This window comes from Anomaloglossus baeobatrachus, chromosome 7 (genome assembly GCF_048569485.1).
Source record: "Anomaloglossus baeobatrachus isolate aAnoBae1 chromosome 7, aAnoBae1.hap1, whole genome shotgun sequence".
Lineage (NCBI taxonomy): Eukaryota > Metazoa > Chordata > Amphibia > Anura > Aromobatidae > Anomaloglossus > Anomaloglossus baeobatrachus.
This window is the reverse complement of record NC_134359.1, coordinates 120,784,286-120,800,745: the sequence shown is the minus strand read 5'-3', so window position 1 is coordinate 120,800,745 and position 16,460 is coordinate 120,784,286. Positions and strand designations below refer to the sequence as shown.

Genomic DNA, 16,460 nt, shown 5'->3' with positions numbered 1-16,460 from the left:
CCCCTACCGTCTCACTATCTCTATCTTCTCTATCTATTCCCTTATTTGCTCCACTACCCTCCCTCCCCCCAGATCCTAGTTTAAAAGCTCCTCCATCCGTCTGACCATTTTCTCCCCCAGCACAGCTGCACTCTCCCCATTGATGTGCAGCCCGTGCCTACCGTAGAGCCTGTAGCCCAGCTGTCGGCTTTATCATAGCTATGCATCAAAGCTCGGGGGAAGGCATGCTGTTTTTTTAAAAATGTTTAAACAATTTAAAAAAAAAAAAAAAAAAAAAAAGCTGCATAAAGTCCCTCTTATTTTGATACACAGCCAAGATAAGCGCATGGCTGGGGGCTGCAGTCTGCAGCCATCTGCTTTATCTGTGCTGGATATCACAATATGGATGGGCCATATGCCAATTTATTTATTTTTACATCACTATAGGGATGCAGACCGCGTGTGTGATTCCAACCAATCACATACCCGGTCACACAGGGTGGGGCGTGGTCTGACTGCAAACAATCATAGATACCGGGACTGACGGAGGACTGGGGAAGCAGTGTTACAGTTGCGGGAAAGGTCAATACAGTGAAGGAAATAATTATTTGATCTCTTGCTGATTTTGTAAGTTTGCCTACTGACAAAGACATGGACAGTCTATAATTTTAAGGGTAAGTTAACTTTAACAGTGAGGGAATAGGTAAAAAAAAATCCAGAAAAATCACATTGCCTAAATTTATATAAATTTATTTGCATTTTGCAGCGTGAAAAAAGTATTTGACCCCTCTGGCAAACAAGATTTAATACTTGGTGGTAAAACCCTTAGCAAGCACAGGATTCAGACATTATTTGTAGTTGATGATGAGGTTTGTGCACATGTCAGGAGGAATTTTGGTCCACTCCTCTTTGTAGATCATCTCTAAATCATTAAGATTTTGAGGCTGTCGCTTGGCAACTCGGAGCCTCAGCTCCCTCCAGAGGTTTTCTAATGGATTAAGGTCTGGAGACTGGCTAGGCCACTCCATGACCCTAATGTGCTTCTTTTTGAGCCACTCGTTTGTTACCTTAGCTGTATGTTTTGGGTCATTGTCGTGCTGGAAGACCCAGCCATGACCCATTTTTAATATCCTGGTGGAGAGAAGGAGGTTGTCACTCAGTATTTTACAGTACATAGCTCCATCCATTGTCCCATTGATGGGGTGAAGTAGTCCTGTGCCCTTAGCAGAGCAACAACCCCAAAACATAGTGTTTCCACCTCAATGCTTGACAGTGGGGATGGTGTTCTTTGGGTCATAGGCAGCATTTCTTTTTCTCCAAACACAGTGAGTTAAGGCCAAAGAGCTAAATTTTTGTCTCATTTGACCACAGTACCTTCTCCCAGTCACTCTCAGAAATATCCAGGTGTTTATTGGCAAACTTCAGATGGGCCTGCAGATGTGCCTTCTTGAGCAGTGGAACTTTGTGGGCACTGCAGGATTTTAAACCATTACAGCATAATGTGTTACCAATGGTTTTCTTGGTGACAGTGGTCCCAGCTGCCTTGAGATCATTAATAAGTTCCCCCGTGTAGTTTTAGGCTGATCTCTCACCTTCCTCATGATCCTGCATACTCCACGAGGTGAGATTTTGCATGATGCTCCAGATCAATTTCGATTGACACTCATTTTGTATTTCTTCCATTTTCTTACTATTCCACCAACAGATGTCTCTTTCTCACCTAGCGTCTTATTTATGGTTTTGTAGCCCATTCCAGCCTTCTATAGGTCTATGATCTTGTCCCTGACATCCTTAGAATGTTCTTTGGTCTTGCCCATGTTGTAGAGGTTAGAGTCTGACTGATTAACTGAGCTTGTGGATAGGCATCTTTTATACAGGTGACAATTTAAGACAGCTGTCTTTAATGCAGGCAACAAGTTGATTACAAGTGTCAAAGGGGTACTTTACACACTGCGACATCGCTGCCGATATATCGTCGGGGTCACGTCGTTAGTGACGCACATCAGGCGCCGGTAGCAACATCGCAGTGTGTGACACAAATGAGCGACGATCAACGAGCGCAAAAACGTGCAAAATCGTTGCTCGTTGACACGTCGTTCATTTCCATAATATCGTTGCTGCTGCAGGTACGATGTTGTTTGTCGTTCCTGTGACAGCACACATCGCTGTGTGTGAGGCCGTTGGAAAGACAAACATCCCCTTACCTGCGTCCACCGGAAAAGGAGGAAGGAAGGAGGTGGGCGGCATGTTCCGGCCGCTCATCTCCTCCCCTCCTTTTTTATTGGGCGGCGGTAAAGTGACGCTGCTGTGACGTCGCTGTGACACTGAACTAACTGCCCCCTTAGAAAGGAGGCGGTTCACCGGTCACAGCGACGTCGCAGAGCAGGTATGTGCGTGTGATGCTGCCGTAGCGATATTGTTCGCGATGGGGCGGGTGCTATCGCATGCGACATCACTAGCAATTGCTAGCGATGTCGCAGCGTGTAAAGCCCGCCTTAGTGGTCTGAAGGAGCCAGAACTCTTAATGGTCAGTAAGGGATCAAATACTTATTTCTCTTTGCAAAATGCAAACAAATTTATATAATCTATACAATGTGATTTTCTGGATTTTATTTTGGATATTCTATCTCTCACTGTTAAAATTAACCTACCCATAAAATTATAGACTGTTCATGTCTTTGTCAGTGGGCAAACTTACAAAATCAGTAAGGGATCAAATAATTAATTCATTCATTGTAAGTATAACTGGTCTGCTTTCTTACTTATTTTCTTTCTTTTTCCTTTATTTTTTTTAAATTATCCGGGTGGCCGAACCCAAACAGTAAAGGATATCGCTGAGAAGTTCTTGTTCGGAGTCTGTGCACAGGCATTAGCTATTCGGTACGGCCCCATAACTTTACATCAATATTCCCTACATTTCTTATGACTTCTGTCCATTCAAGCAGCTGTCAGACCTTCGAAACCTGTGTATTCTACCATGGTGGCCTCAGTTAGTGCATGAAAAGGAAAAAAATGTCACTAAGAATTTTATTGTGTTTCTATTGAGTTTTACATAATGGAAAATTTAAGTCTGAGTTTGGTTTGCATGTATAATGTTTATTATCTGTCAGTCACTCCTGATATTTCATTTCTAGATCACATCTTCTATGAAGGCATCAGAATATCTCAGTGCTATCAAATCTTTTGAGACAAAAGTACCACAAACATTACAGATTTTCCAGGTAATATCTTAGAGAATCAGGTTCAGTATTTTATAACAAAATACATAAAGTGAACCTGCCAGGTGAGTTGTGCTGCCTGAATCACAGGCAGATTGAATCACAGACAGGTCCCTAATTGCAGGCCTCTAGGTTTTAAGACCCTATACACATTAGACTAAAGTTGTCTGAACCCCTCAATGTCAAAGGGTTCGCCCGACAGTCTAATGTATTTGTGGGCCCAGGATGGATGATTGTTGGAGTAGATAAAGATCCTATTCGATTAATTAACTAGAAAATCTCTCCTTTTTTCTTGTCATGCTAAATACAGATAAAGCTGTATCAAAGGTGTTGTCTGGGCTAATGAGGATAAGTTATCAATATCAGATCAGTGAGGGTCAGATCAGTGAGGGTCAGATCAGTGAGGGTCAGATCAGTGAAGATCAAATCCATGGGGGTCAGGTCAGAGGGGGTCAGATCAGTGGGGTCAAATCAGTGTGGGTCAGATCAGTGTGGGTCAGATTAGTGCGGGTCAAATCAGTGTGGGTCAGATCAGTAGGGGTCAGATCAGTGGGGGTCAGATCAGTGGGGTCAAATCAGTGTGGGTCAGATCAGTAGGGGTCAGATCAGTGGGGGTCAGATCAGTGGGGTCAAATCAGCGTGGGTCAAATCAGTGGGGGTCAGATCAGTGGGGTCAAATCAGTGTGGGTCAGATCAGTGTGGGTCAGATCAGTGCGGGTCAGATCAGTGGAATCAAATCAGTGTGGGTCAGATCAGTGTGGGTCAGATCAGTGTGGGTCAGATCAGTGTGAGTCAGATCAGTAGCGTCAAATCAGTGGGGGTCAGATAGTGGGGGTCAGATAGTGGGGGTCAGATCAGCTCTGACAGCTGCTCTTGGCAGTGGTGACTACACGATGTAGAAAGCAGTACTGTTCATCTGATTACATCCGCGTGCCAATACAGTTGATAACTGCTAATCTGAGGTGGTGCTGGGTGTCATACCTCCACCGATCTGATATTCATGACTTATTTTAAGCACAGATCATCAAAATCATTAGTCCACAAAAGCCCTTTAAGACTATAAACCCATAATGAGTTTTTGGTTCATTTTTGACAGTGCATATTTTTGATGCATCAAAAACGCAGCATAAGATATTTCTAGCAAAGTGGATGGGACTTATAGAAATGTCACACCAAATTTGCTTTACTCAGCGTAAACTCACATGTTGCGGATTTGAAACACGCACTGCATGTCAATTTCTCTTGCGGTCACACTAAGTACTAAGGCTCACACACAACACTATATAGCACAGACGATTGCTATGCTATCTATTTGCTTACTCAAATGTTATACTATGGGGCAGTGGCCATCAGCGTTTTTTTCTCATGCTGGTTTGGCATGGGGAAAAATTTGCTGCATGCTGCTATTGGCAGCTTATCTCAGATCACGTGCACCCATACAAGTCTATGGGTGTGTGTGAAACATCGGATTGCACTAGGATATCCTAATATACAGTATGCAGAAGACAGGTAATGGAGAAAATGGAGAAATTAATCTCTCCATTTTCTCCACACCTGTGATATGATTCTCGCATGCAAGAGAATCAGAACTCAGCTAATGACACTTGGTCATGCTCGCTGCACAGTGTGAGCCGAGCGTCATTAGCATATCTCATCAGATTAGGCATTTAGCAGGAGGCTTTAATGACATTGGGACCTCTAAATCTCGGATGTGATGTATGATTGCAAGATCCACAGCAAGATGTCATTACACATAAGACCACTATCACGTCATGGACTCCCAGCTTATTTTAAAACATGTCAGATAGAAATTGATGGCTGCAATGAGGGAGCCTGTTCCTGATTCCTTTAAAATAAAATAATACACTTCAATATGGTTACATTTTTATTGCTATATTACCACTATTGTACTTTTCTGTGCATTATATAGGAAGTTAACTCTAACCAACCAGGTAAAGATCCTGTGGGTCGTCCAGTAGTACATCAGTCTGGAATTAAGCAGGCCACTGGAGAAGCAGTTTACGTGGATGACATGCCACCAGTGGATGAAGAACTTTTCATAGCCTTTACTACCAGCACAAAAGCCCATGCAAAAATTGTGTAAGTAAATTATATTTGAAATTCTAAAGCAAGGTAACAGCTAACAAAGTACCTATGGTTTTAGGTCGCTCTGCAATATATGTTGTGGTGTGTATCTGAAGAATAGCTTAATGTTATTATTTTTATTATTAGTATTATTATTAGATACCTAGAATAATATTGTTATATAGCGCCAACATATTTCTCAGCACAAGTCTGCTGTCTCTAATTAAACTATTCCAACAATACCAAACAGGCATACACTAAACCTAGTAGATGTAGAAACTTGGCACTCAAGCTAAATGTGGTCTTTTACTGAGAAGAACTTGTAGGACCAGCACAAGCACAGATGTTTCGGTCAAAGACCTTCATCAGGCCCACAACACACATCCGTACCTCCGGTACATGTTTGGTACGTTTTTGGACGTACCGGAGACACGGAGACCCATGTTATTCTATGGGTGATGGCACACATGCGTAAAATCAAACGGAACATGTGTCCATGTGATAAGTACATGTGTGCGTTTTCCCGCACGGACAACTGTGAAGATGTAATTTACCCTCTCACTGTATATGCTGTGATACTATGTCATGATATGTATATTTCCCTGTCATTTATTTTGTATAATATGTCATGTAACTTTTCCCTGGTTGTATTAGTTGTAATTCATGTATTTCCTTGGGGGAGCTACTGGTCTCAATGTGTCTCTCTCATACAATTGCAGTCTTGGCATCTAATGTGATTATGTAAATAGCCTGTCCTCTTCTATCCAGAGTTGTGTATCTAGTTTGTAATTGCATTGGCCAGTGAAGGAATAGTCATTGTTCTGCACAGCAGGGGATCCCTTCATCTACTGTGGCTGGCAGACATATTGGAGCCCTGTGATGGACCAAACCATTGATGATAGGATGTGTGACCCCTACCCCCTGAACATGGTGGGCTGATCAAGGAGCACAGACAATGCATTTCCCTTTTTGTAACTTCAGAGTGAGCTGAAACTTGGAAGAAGATGGAGCTCCCAGCCTGGGTGGCTGTGGACACGGATGGAGCTAGGCCTGTGTGGCGGCCCGTGGGATTGTGTGGAACTCTTTGGACTACTGTAAGGACGATTGCTTTGTTATCCGGTCCGAGGATTGTCGGGAAGGGCCCCCAAATCTGTTTTACTTGGACTTATCGTGTGCTGTTCCAGTGTTCTTGTGAATAAACCTGTTGGATCGTCCCTCGGCCTCGTCCATCCTTTGCTCTGTTGTACACCCCCGTCACAACAACATGTCCGTTTTTGGCGGTCACCACGCAGGCACGGACCCGCTAAAGTCAATGGGTCCGTGCCTGCACACGGACGGCACACGGAGCATGTCCGTGTTCAGCACGTTTCGTCCGTGTGCGTTTTTAGACGAGCGATCTATTTTTTTTTTTTGTTATTAAAGTCAGTCTACTTACCTTTTTTTCTGCTGTTCTCAGTCATTCTTACATTGGCGCTCGGTCTTTTTCTTCACCTGGCTCATACTTACCAATCCCTGATCACCAGCGCGGCGAGGAAGAGCTGTGACGAAAATACGCGGTTTCAATTCATTTGAAAATGCCGGCCGCTCATTAATCAATCTCGTATTCCCTGCTTCCCCCGCCCACAGTCGCCTATGATTGGTTGCAGTCAAACATGCCCCCACGCTGAGTGACAGCTGTCTCACTGCACCCAATCACAGCAGCCGGTGGGCGGGTCTATACTGGGCAGTGAAATAAATAAATAATTAATTTAAAAAAACGGTGTGCGGTCCCCCCCCAATTTTGATACCAGCCAAGATAAAGCCATACGGCTGAAGGCTGGTATTCTCAGGATGGGGAGCCCCCCAGCCTAACAATATCAGCCAGCAGCCGCCCGGAATTGCCGCATACAATAGATGTGACAGTTCTGGGACTCAACCCGGCTCTTCCCGATATGCCCTGGTGCGTTGGCAATTGGGGTAATAAGGAGTTATTGGCAGCCCACAGCTGCCAATAAGTCCAAGATTAATCATTGCAGGCATCTATGAGACACCCCCAATGATTAACCTGCAAGTTAAAGTAAATAAACACACACAGTGAAAAAATCCTTTATTTGAAATAAAAAACAATAACAAATTCCCTCGTTCTCCAATTTATTATGCCCCAAATACCCATCCATGTCTGGCATAATCCACGGAGGTCCAGCATCGCTTCCAGCTCTGCTACATGAAGGTGACAGGAGCTGCAGAAGAACACCGCCGCTCCTGTCACCTCCACGCAGCAACTGAGGTGAGTAGCGCGATCAGCTGAGCTGTCTCTTAGGTTACTCGCGGCCACCGCTGGATCCTCCAACTGTGACAGCAAGTCGCCCAAGTGACAGCGATGAAGTCACAGGTGAGTTGCGGTCTTGAGTGGAGGATCCAGCTAGCCACGGGTAACCTGAGTGACGGCAGCGCTAAGCGAGCTGCTCACTTCAGTCACTCAGGGGATTAGTGGTCACCGGTGAGTCCTTCACGGGTGACCGCTAATCAGTACGCGACACAGACAGAGCCGCGATATGAGGATGAAGTTGGGTGAAGTTCACCTGAATTTATTCTCATCGCGCAACTCTGTCTGCTGTCAGCCGACATGTATCAAACGACATTTTACCACACACATGGACATTTCACACGGACATTTCACGTACACATATACCGACATTCCACACGCACACACTGATAGCATACGCAATCACACGGATGTCATACGTACCGTAGAAACGCCCAAAAAAAACGGAACACGGACCCGAAAAATGGACCGTGTCCCACGAACGTTTTTTATGCGGAAGTGTGTTTTGGCCTCAGTGTGCGTGCAGGGGATCCTCCGAAGGTGTAGCAACTGGCGTAGTCAGGTATGACGTGGTGTCCACCGCTATCTAAGTGGCAATGTCTGTGCTTGTGCTTTTTCCTATAAGATCTTCTCAATAAAAGACCACTATTCATATTTATCTTGAATGCCAAGTTTCTACATCTACTTGAGAAGGTTTTGGACCCTACTTGAGCACCACCCCAGAAGTGCCGTGTGTATCAACTCATACAGTAAACGTAGACTGGGCTCAAATCAGCACCCAGGGGTGTTACAACCACTGGGCCCAGCAAGGTTAGGTGCCCGGCTCCCCTCTGCAGAGAAACAGCCGTCTCTTGTCAGTGAGAGAGGAGCTGCGCTGTTCCTGCACTTTCAAGAGAAGATGTCGGGAAGCGCTGAGCTCCGCCCCCTCCAGCCTCTGCCTGTGACGTTGGTTTCCCTAGCTCTGCGTGCGGTGCACTGTACAGTATTCTGCTGGCCTTTGCAGAAATCAAATGAGGGCAGCAATGGCAGTCTGACGGGCCCATAGTTTGTGAGGCAGCACTTGTATGCCTTGAGCACAAGCATGGCTGTATATTTACTCTGCCTCCTTCCCTCTCGCTCTGTTCAGTCACCGACAGCGTCTGTTCATTTATTTAGTTATGTGCAATCATGCGACCATGTGGAGAAGGAGTAAGCTGTATTGCAGGAAAGTGCATCTGACCTTTTCTGTGTTACATCTTATCTTAATTCTGCTTTGAACACTTTGGAATCTGGGGGTGGGGAGGACATGAGGAAGACGAGGGACTGAGGCTGATAGATAAGGTGATTGGGGTCGCCAACCCCAGAATCAGTCACAATGTGGGCGGTGGGGGAAGTATTTGGAGCAGTTTGTTGAAGGCTGCCAGGTCCTGTATCTAAAAAAAGTACAGCTAAATTACTGTGCTCTGCTAAGCTAAATACACAGAAGGCCTTGTGCACACGTTGCTTTTTTTTAATCAACAAAAGTAAGGAAAAATCATCCCAGCAAAGTCTGTGAGAATCCTGACTTGCTGTGCACACACTGCTTCTTTTTTTTCTTGCAGTTTTTGTTGCTCAAAAAAAAGCAGCATGTCAATTGTTTGTGTTTTTTCCTGCTTTTTTCACCATTTGACTTCAATGGAGTCATTGAAAAACGCCGGAAAAAAACGCATGTGTAATGCCCATGTTGATTTTTTTGTGCGTTTTTATGTGCTTTTTTGATGTCACTGGGGTTCCCTGCAGCCATTTCCTCATTTTGCGGTCCTTACCGCAGGACCTTGGTGCAGGGAAGTAAGGTGCCATTACATGGTGATTCGAGTTCATGTCGGTGGATGACTGGTGTTTCCTGCAGATCCTCCAACATGAACTCAGCTCATTTTGTGATGTCACCGGGTTCCCTGCATCTTGGCTTTGCGTCCTTACCGCAAGACTTTGCTGCAGGGAACTCCGGTGATGTAGGTGCCCTGGTCTGTGACGCGATCTGTACCTAAGTAACCCAGGGTCGTCATCTTGATAACCCAGATTTACCATGGGAGAGATCGAGTCCCTGTGATTGCATTATAGGAACCCAACCACCAGAGAGAGGTAAGCAATTCCTCTTCCTGCCTCCTGAATACTGCGATCCCACTGATCTCAGCATTTAGAGGGTTAAACTGCCGGGAGCAACATGGGCACTGCACCTGGCAGCAAGAGCCAGGTCTCGGCTATAAGATCAGGCGACTTCAGGGGTGCAGCGCCTAAACTCCCGCAATCGCTGTGACTAAACAACGCACAAAAAGAAGCATGGAAAAAAGCATGTTAAAAAACGTGCAAACGCAATAAAAAATGTGGGTTTTTTCCTGCCAAAGCATGCGTTTTTATGTGCAGATTTTCTGCACATAAAAACGCAATGTGGGCACATAGCCTAACGTAGATGCAGTTTGTCCTGGGAGGGGGTTTTATCTTTAGAATTCATTACCTGACTTGAGCAACCAATAGTTAGTGGATGGGGTGAAGAGAGGAGAGCAGGCAGGGGTGTAATAATCACAGATGCAGAGATCGTTACTGGGTCCGAAGGTACAGGGGACCCCAGCTCCTAGTTCAGCTGGATGTGCGTCCCTGCACTGCGATACATGCTGCATGCCAAATAGTAGCTGGCAGCTGACGACCATACCGTGACTGGGAGCAGCGCATGATAGTGCTGTCATGCACCATGGAACGCACTCCGATGTCAGCTGCAGGAAAATCTGCGCTAGCTAAAGAGGACACTGGGAGATGTGGGAGTGGAGGGAAGATGAGTAGAATTTGCACCAGGATGGGGACCATGTATACCAGGATGGGCCCAGGATGAGGAACATATATAACAGGATGGGAGACGTATTTACTAGGATGGGCCCAGGATTAGCGACATTTTTACCAGGATAGGCCCAGGATTTGTTAAATATATACCAGGATGGGGACCATGTATACCAGGATGGGGGACATATATACCAGAATGGGTGGACATATGTACCAGGATTGGGGAAATTACTGCATAATGAGGGGGGGAAGGGGCAATTAATATGTATTCATAGGATTTGGAGTGCTATAGGTGCCCATACATCTGACCAATGTCCGAAGAGGGGCCCAGGTCCAAATTTTGCATTGGGGCTTATTGAACTCTAGTTACGCCACTGTCAGTACCCAACAAAAAATCCTGGAGGCCAAATCGAAATATATTCAGGCCAATATCGATGAGATGGGAACATTCAGGAGTCATCAACTGTCTATTTTATTCTTCAAACTGAAGGTGTCTCACTACTGCTACTGAGTGTAAATGAAGAAAGCGGGCCATATAGGCATTGATAGTTTGACACAACCTCTCAACCAACTGTGCGTCTCTAGCTCCTTGCCTGATGACCCCCAGAATTGTCTCTGACAAAACAATTTTCATCTCAGAGAAGAAACTAAGAAAGCGATCCAGGTCAGATCACATAAGTGCGAAAAGCAACACCAGCTTTTAGAAGTCGCAAGTGGTTCCCACCACTATGAGTAAAATGATAAGACCGAGGATTGACGACTTCTGTCAAAGACCATTGGAAAGGCCTGTACCCATCTAAAACCTCTGATACCCCTTTCTGAAAATTCCAGTCTGTAGAAGCTTAAGCTGTTGACTCATGGTGGACCATTTGCCCTTTTTGACACCTAAAACACAAAAAATATAAGAATTTTAAGTACATTTCTTTAATACACCATGTACTACGGTGAAGGAAATATAGTTTACATTGAAATACTTTTACTATGAAATTGTAATTATTCTTTTAGGTCTATAGATGTGTCTGATGCTCTGAAAAGTCCTGGTGTGGTTGATGTAATAAGAGCAAAGGATGTCCCTGGACCGAATGACATCTCTGGTCTAGGTCCATTATTTTCAGAGGAGGAGGTAAATAATAGCCCCCAATTAATGTAGATGTGAAAGACATCTGGTGTCTAAAGTGTATTTTCTAAATATTGATCCTTACACTCTATTCATTTTTGCAATAAGCTTTATGACCCGTTACCTTATACTTCTCCCAATCTAGAGAACCCCATATTACTCCGATTGCCATTGCACCACCCGAGTTTTGGGATTGTCACATTTAATTGATGCAACAATCCTGGGTGGCTGCAGGCTGCTATTTTTAGGCTGGGGGGCCAATTACATAGCCCACAACTATCGGCTTTATCATGGCTGGGTATTAAAATTGGGAGGACCACAACCGATTTTTAAAATTATTTATTTAAAAAGTTAAAAAAAATGCCACATGCGGTCCCTCTTATATTAATACACAGTTAAGATAAGCACAGAGCTGGGGGCTGCAGCCTGTAGCCATATGCTTAATCTGTGCTGGGTATCATAATATAGCAGACCCTACGCCAATTTTATATTTATTTATTTTTACATAAATATAGACATGCAAACAGCGTCTGTGATTGGTGGCAGTCAGACATGCTGTCACATAGGGTGGGGGCATTGCCTGATGGCAACCAATCACAAACACCAGAACTGCAAGTGGGCAGAGGAAGCAGTGCATATGTATGAAGGATAATGATTACAGCCACACAGGAGACTGGTAAGTATAACGTGCCTGCTTTTCTCTTTTTTTCCTTTATTTTTCCTTTTACGTTTTGTTTAATTATCTGAATTGCTGGATATGGATAATTACTGAGAACTCCAGGCCCGAGGTCGGTGCATGGGTATTTTTTTTAAACAATAAAGTTTTTAGTAGATTTTTCAATAACAGGGTAAACATTTACATTTAAAACATGACAAGATATCAAGTAATAGCCGCAGTAGTTACACATTTTACACAATCAAGATATCAGGTCATAACAGCAAAATGGGGGAGGAAAAGGTGGAAGAGGGTGAAGGGGCAGAGGGGGAAGAGAGGGAGGGGGAGGGGGGAAGTAGGGGTAATGCCTCTCGGAAACAGCCTTAGGCTCCTTTCACATTGCGTTTTTCTCTACGTCCACAGGTCTCGTCGGAGGATCCGTCCGAACCGCCCCTCCCCCACTCTGCAAAGTGTGTTCCAGACGCATGCGCCCGACAGGGCCTTTCACTGTTATGGAGTGCACTGCGTTAGCGTGTGCTCTGTTTTGTTCCATTTTTTGCACATATACGTTTCTGCAGACGGACACCCGAACGTAGTGGACTATGTTTGGGTGTCCGTCTGCAGAAACGTATATGTGCAAAAAATGGAACAAAACAGAGCACACGCTAACGCAGTGCGCTCCATAACAGTGAATGGCCCTGTCGGGCACATGCGTCTGCAACACGCTTTGCAAAGTGTTGGAGGGGCGGTTCGGACGGATCCTCCGACGGGACCTGTGGACGTAGAGAAAAACGCAATGTGAAAGGAGCCTTAGGGCGGTTTTGCACACTACGACATCGCAGGTGCGATGTTGGTGGGGTCAAATCGAAAGTGACGCACATTCAGCGTCACTTGCGATGTCGTAGTGTGTAAATCCTAGATGATACGATGAACGAGCGCAAAAGCGTTGTTATCGTATCATCAGTGCAGGCTCCGACATTTCCATAATGGCGGTGCCGCGACAGGTACGATGTAGTTCCTCGTTCCTGCGGCAGCACACATCGCTGTGTGTGAAGCCGCAGGAACGAGGAACATCTCTTTACCTGCCGCGAGCGGCTATACGGAAGGAAGGAGGTGGCATGTTTACATCCTACTCATCTTCGCCCCTCCGCCGCCATTGGCCGCCAGCCGTGTGACGTCGCTGTGATGCCGCATGACCCGCCCCCTTAGGAAGGAGGTGGGTCGCCGGCCAGAGCGACGGTCGCAGGGTAGGTGAGTGCATGTGAAGCTGGCGTAGCGATAATTATCACTACGCCAGCTATCACAAGATATTGTACCTGCGACAGTGGCGGGGACTATCGCGTGCGACATCGCAGCATTGGCTTGCGATGTCGCAACGTGCAAAGCCCGCCTTAGGAACCACATAAAGCCTTAAGAAGTGTTACTATCACAGGAGGGGGCCAGATTAAACCTTAGGTTGGAAGCTAGGTCTCAGGGAGGAAGGGAAGCATAGGGTAAAGACAACCACAGAGCCCAGCGCTCCTCCAGAGTGGTACGTCTCTGAGGGTTATAAGAGAGGGTGAATTCATATAACTTTGAAGTGTTAACTCTATCTATGACTTCCCATAGGGATGGGATCGTGGGTTGATTCCACGAAGCAGTAATGCTTTGCCTAAATGCAATAAAAATAAATGAGCAGATCATTCTAATCTCTTTTGGTAGGTCTGAGATTCCAATATTAAGCAACGCCATGGCCGGGTCTGGGGGAAGCTGAACCATCGTACATTTAGTTATAAGGGAGAAAACTTGGTTCTAAAAAGAGGTGATTTTTGGGCAAGTCCACCAGACGTGGAAGAGCGTGCCCATATTCCTACATTTTTTTCCAGCAGAGGGGAGAGTAGGAAGGATAAACATGCAATAGCCTTTTGGGGGAAAGAAACCATCTTAATTGTATTTTCTTATTAAGCTCTAAGTGGTTGACACATAAGGAGCAACCCGAGGACCACACCAAAGCCTTTGACCACTGTTCTAATGGCTAAGACACACCCAAGTCCTGTTCCCATTTCAACATAAATGATAATTTCTCTTGAACCGGCGGGGAGTTAAATATATTATATGCAGTTGACAGGCCTTTAGTTGGGCCTTTTTTACCCGTTATAAATCTTTGAAGTATATGACACGCCCCAGGGCTTGGGGTACTCGTTCCCGGGCGTGTGCGACACTCAGGGGGATAGTCGTAGTCGTGGCCGGTGCCCGGGCCTGGACCCTGGGGGGGTTGCTCAGAAAATAAAAGTGGAATGAAAATAAAAAGGGGATTTGTAGTGACTACACCACTTGCGGTTTGCAGCCAGATTTGGGGGTCGCCGCTGCAGAGTTCTGCTGGTGCTGATGGAATATGCAGCTCTAATGATTTGGGCCCTCCGCAACTAGGGCTTGGCCCTGGCAGGCGATGATGGTGGTAGTAGTGTTTGGAGCTGGTGTTGTGGTGCAGTGTGCCGGAAATTATTCAGTCCCCACAAGTGCTGCGGTTGATGTCACTTTACTCACGGTAAAAGGTGCAGCCGCCTGGTACTGTCTTCTACCAAGGTGGACTCCAGGGAATCCCTTCTTCTCAGACTCCCGTGCCAGTACAGTGTCAGATGAACCCTTCATGCACCTTTAGTTTCACCAGCGGTTAACAGACAGAACCTGGGCTGAGCTCAGTTACGAGCCCCAGGCTACACACAGGTACTCAAGCAGCTTCGGCTCCTGCCAGCTCTGGGGCTGCCGCGCCACCAGACCGACTGGCCTCTCTGGCCCCTCACTGCTCTTGTCCTCTGCTCCTCTCTGCCCGCTCCTCTGGTCCACCCAACACCGGTGGCCAGGCCGGACCCCAGTCCTCACATCGCTCAGACTGCGGGTTCCCCAGAACTCTCCCTTCAACCTCTTGTTCTTCTCACACCTCACTCCAGACTGGCTTTCCTCCTTCCTGTGCTGTGTACTGACACTCCTAGCTCCTCTTGGCTTTTACCAGCACAGAAGTCCTTAGAATCCAGGATGGGTATCACACCTCAAGGAGATGCATTATCCTGTGGCAACCTGGTGTCTCAGGGGCGCCACATATAGTTGGGGACCTATGTGTCTTGGTTGCCAGAAAGGACATCAGGAAGCTCCTGACCTGCAAATATTGATAAAAAACAATGCTTCGGGAGACAAAATCTCTTTTTTAAATTCTCAACTGAACACATAATAGTCCCTTCAAACAAATTGCCCAAGTTCTCAACCCCTGAGAAACTCCACTGCGAAAGAGAAATATCAGGAATCAAGTGTTCGAGACTCTTCAGGGAGATCAAGTCGAGTGGGATGTTGAGGTGATCTCTCCCTATCTCTCTGCACAACATCAGAGAATTATGCATAACAGGAATACTCTTGTCACAGGGAGAGGGTCTGAGGTAATCAGCCTCTAGAAGTCTTCTGGTGGAGTGAGATTTTGTAAACTCCTTCTCTATTATCACCCATCCACGGACTTAGCTTGTGTCCTACCAACACCTAAGAGAATCCACTAAACATGCCTTATAATACATTGAAAGGCTGGGGACTCCCAATCCACCATCCTGACACTTAGGGGTACTTTGCACACTACGACATCGCAGCTGCGATGTCGGTGGGGTCAAATCGAAAGTGACGCACATCCGGCGTTGCTAACGATATCGTAGTGTGTAAATCATTTGTGATACGATTAATGAGCGCAAAAGCGTCGTAATCGTATCACATCGCTGTGTGAGAAGCCGCAGGAGCGAGGAACATCAGCTTACCTGCGTCACCGCGGCTCACGCCGGCTATGCGGAAGGACCTGCTATGCGGTTGCCTCCGCTTCTATTGGCCGCCTGCCGTGTGACAGAGCAACGTCGCAGGGTAGGTGAGTGCATGTGAAGCTGCTGTAGCGATAATGTTCGCTACGGCAGCGATCACAAGATATCGCTGCTGTGACAGGGGCGGGTACTATCGCGCTCGGCATCGCAAGCATCGGCTTGCGATGTCGTAGTGAACAAAGTACCCCTTATAGTGAAGAATGTGCCTGGCAACTCTTGGGGTTTTATTAGTTCATATGAATTTGAATAGCATAGATTGAAGTAAGGATAGCTTAGACTTGGTTATATAAAGATTCTATAAGGACTATTCTATCCATATCAGGTTTAATTGGTGATATGAGGTCTTTAATATTTTCCTCAACTAGGTTAAAGGAGGGAGAGCATAGGCTGATACCTAAATATTTAACTTATTATTAGTCCAAGTAAAAGGTAGAGCGTCTCTCACTCGGGAGATTAGTTGGGAAGGAAGATAGGGTGT

General features: G+C 45.9%; 1 protein-coding gene across 1 annotated transcript in view; it reads left to right on the top strand.

The window, feature by feature from the left end:
• Positions 1–16,460, top strand: part of LOC142246636 (aldehyde oxidase 1-like) — a gene marked incomplete at its 5' end in the record, with an annotated part of 160,702 nt that overhangs the window by 73,371 nt on the left and 70,871 nt on the right. Inside the window, 3 exons of the mRNA XM_075319703.1 lie at positions 3,114–3,200; positions 5,128–5,297; positions 11,386–11,503. Coding sequence (XP_075175818.1) covers positions 3,114–3,200; positions 5,128–5,297; positions 11,386–11,503 — 375 coding nt within the window. The remainder of the gene's footprint in view (positions 1–3,113; positions 3,201–5,127; positions 5,298–11,385; positions 11,504–16,460) is intronic.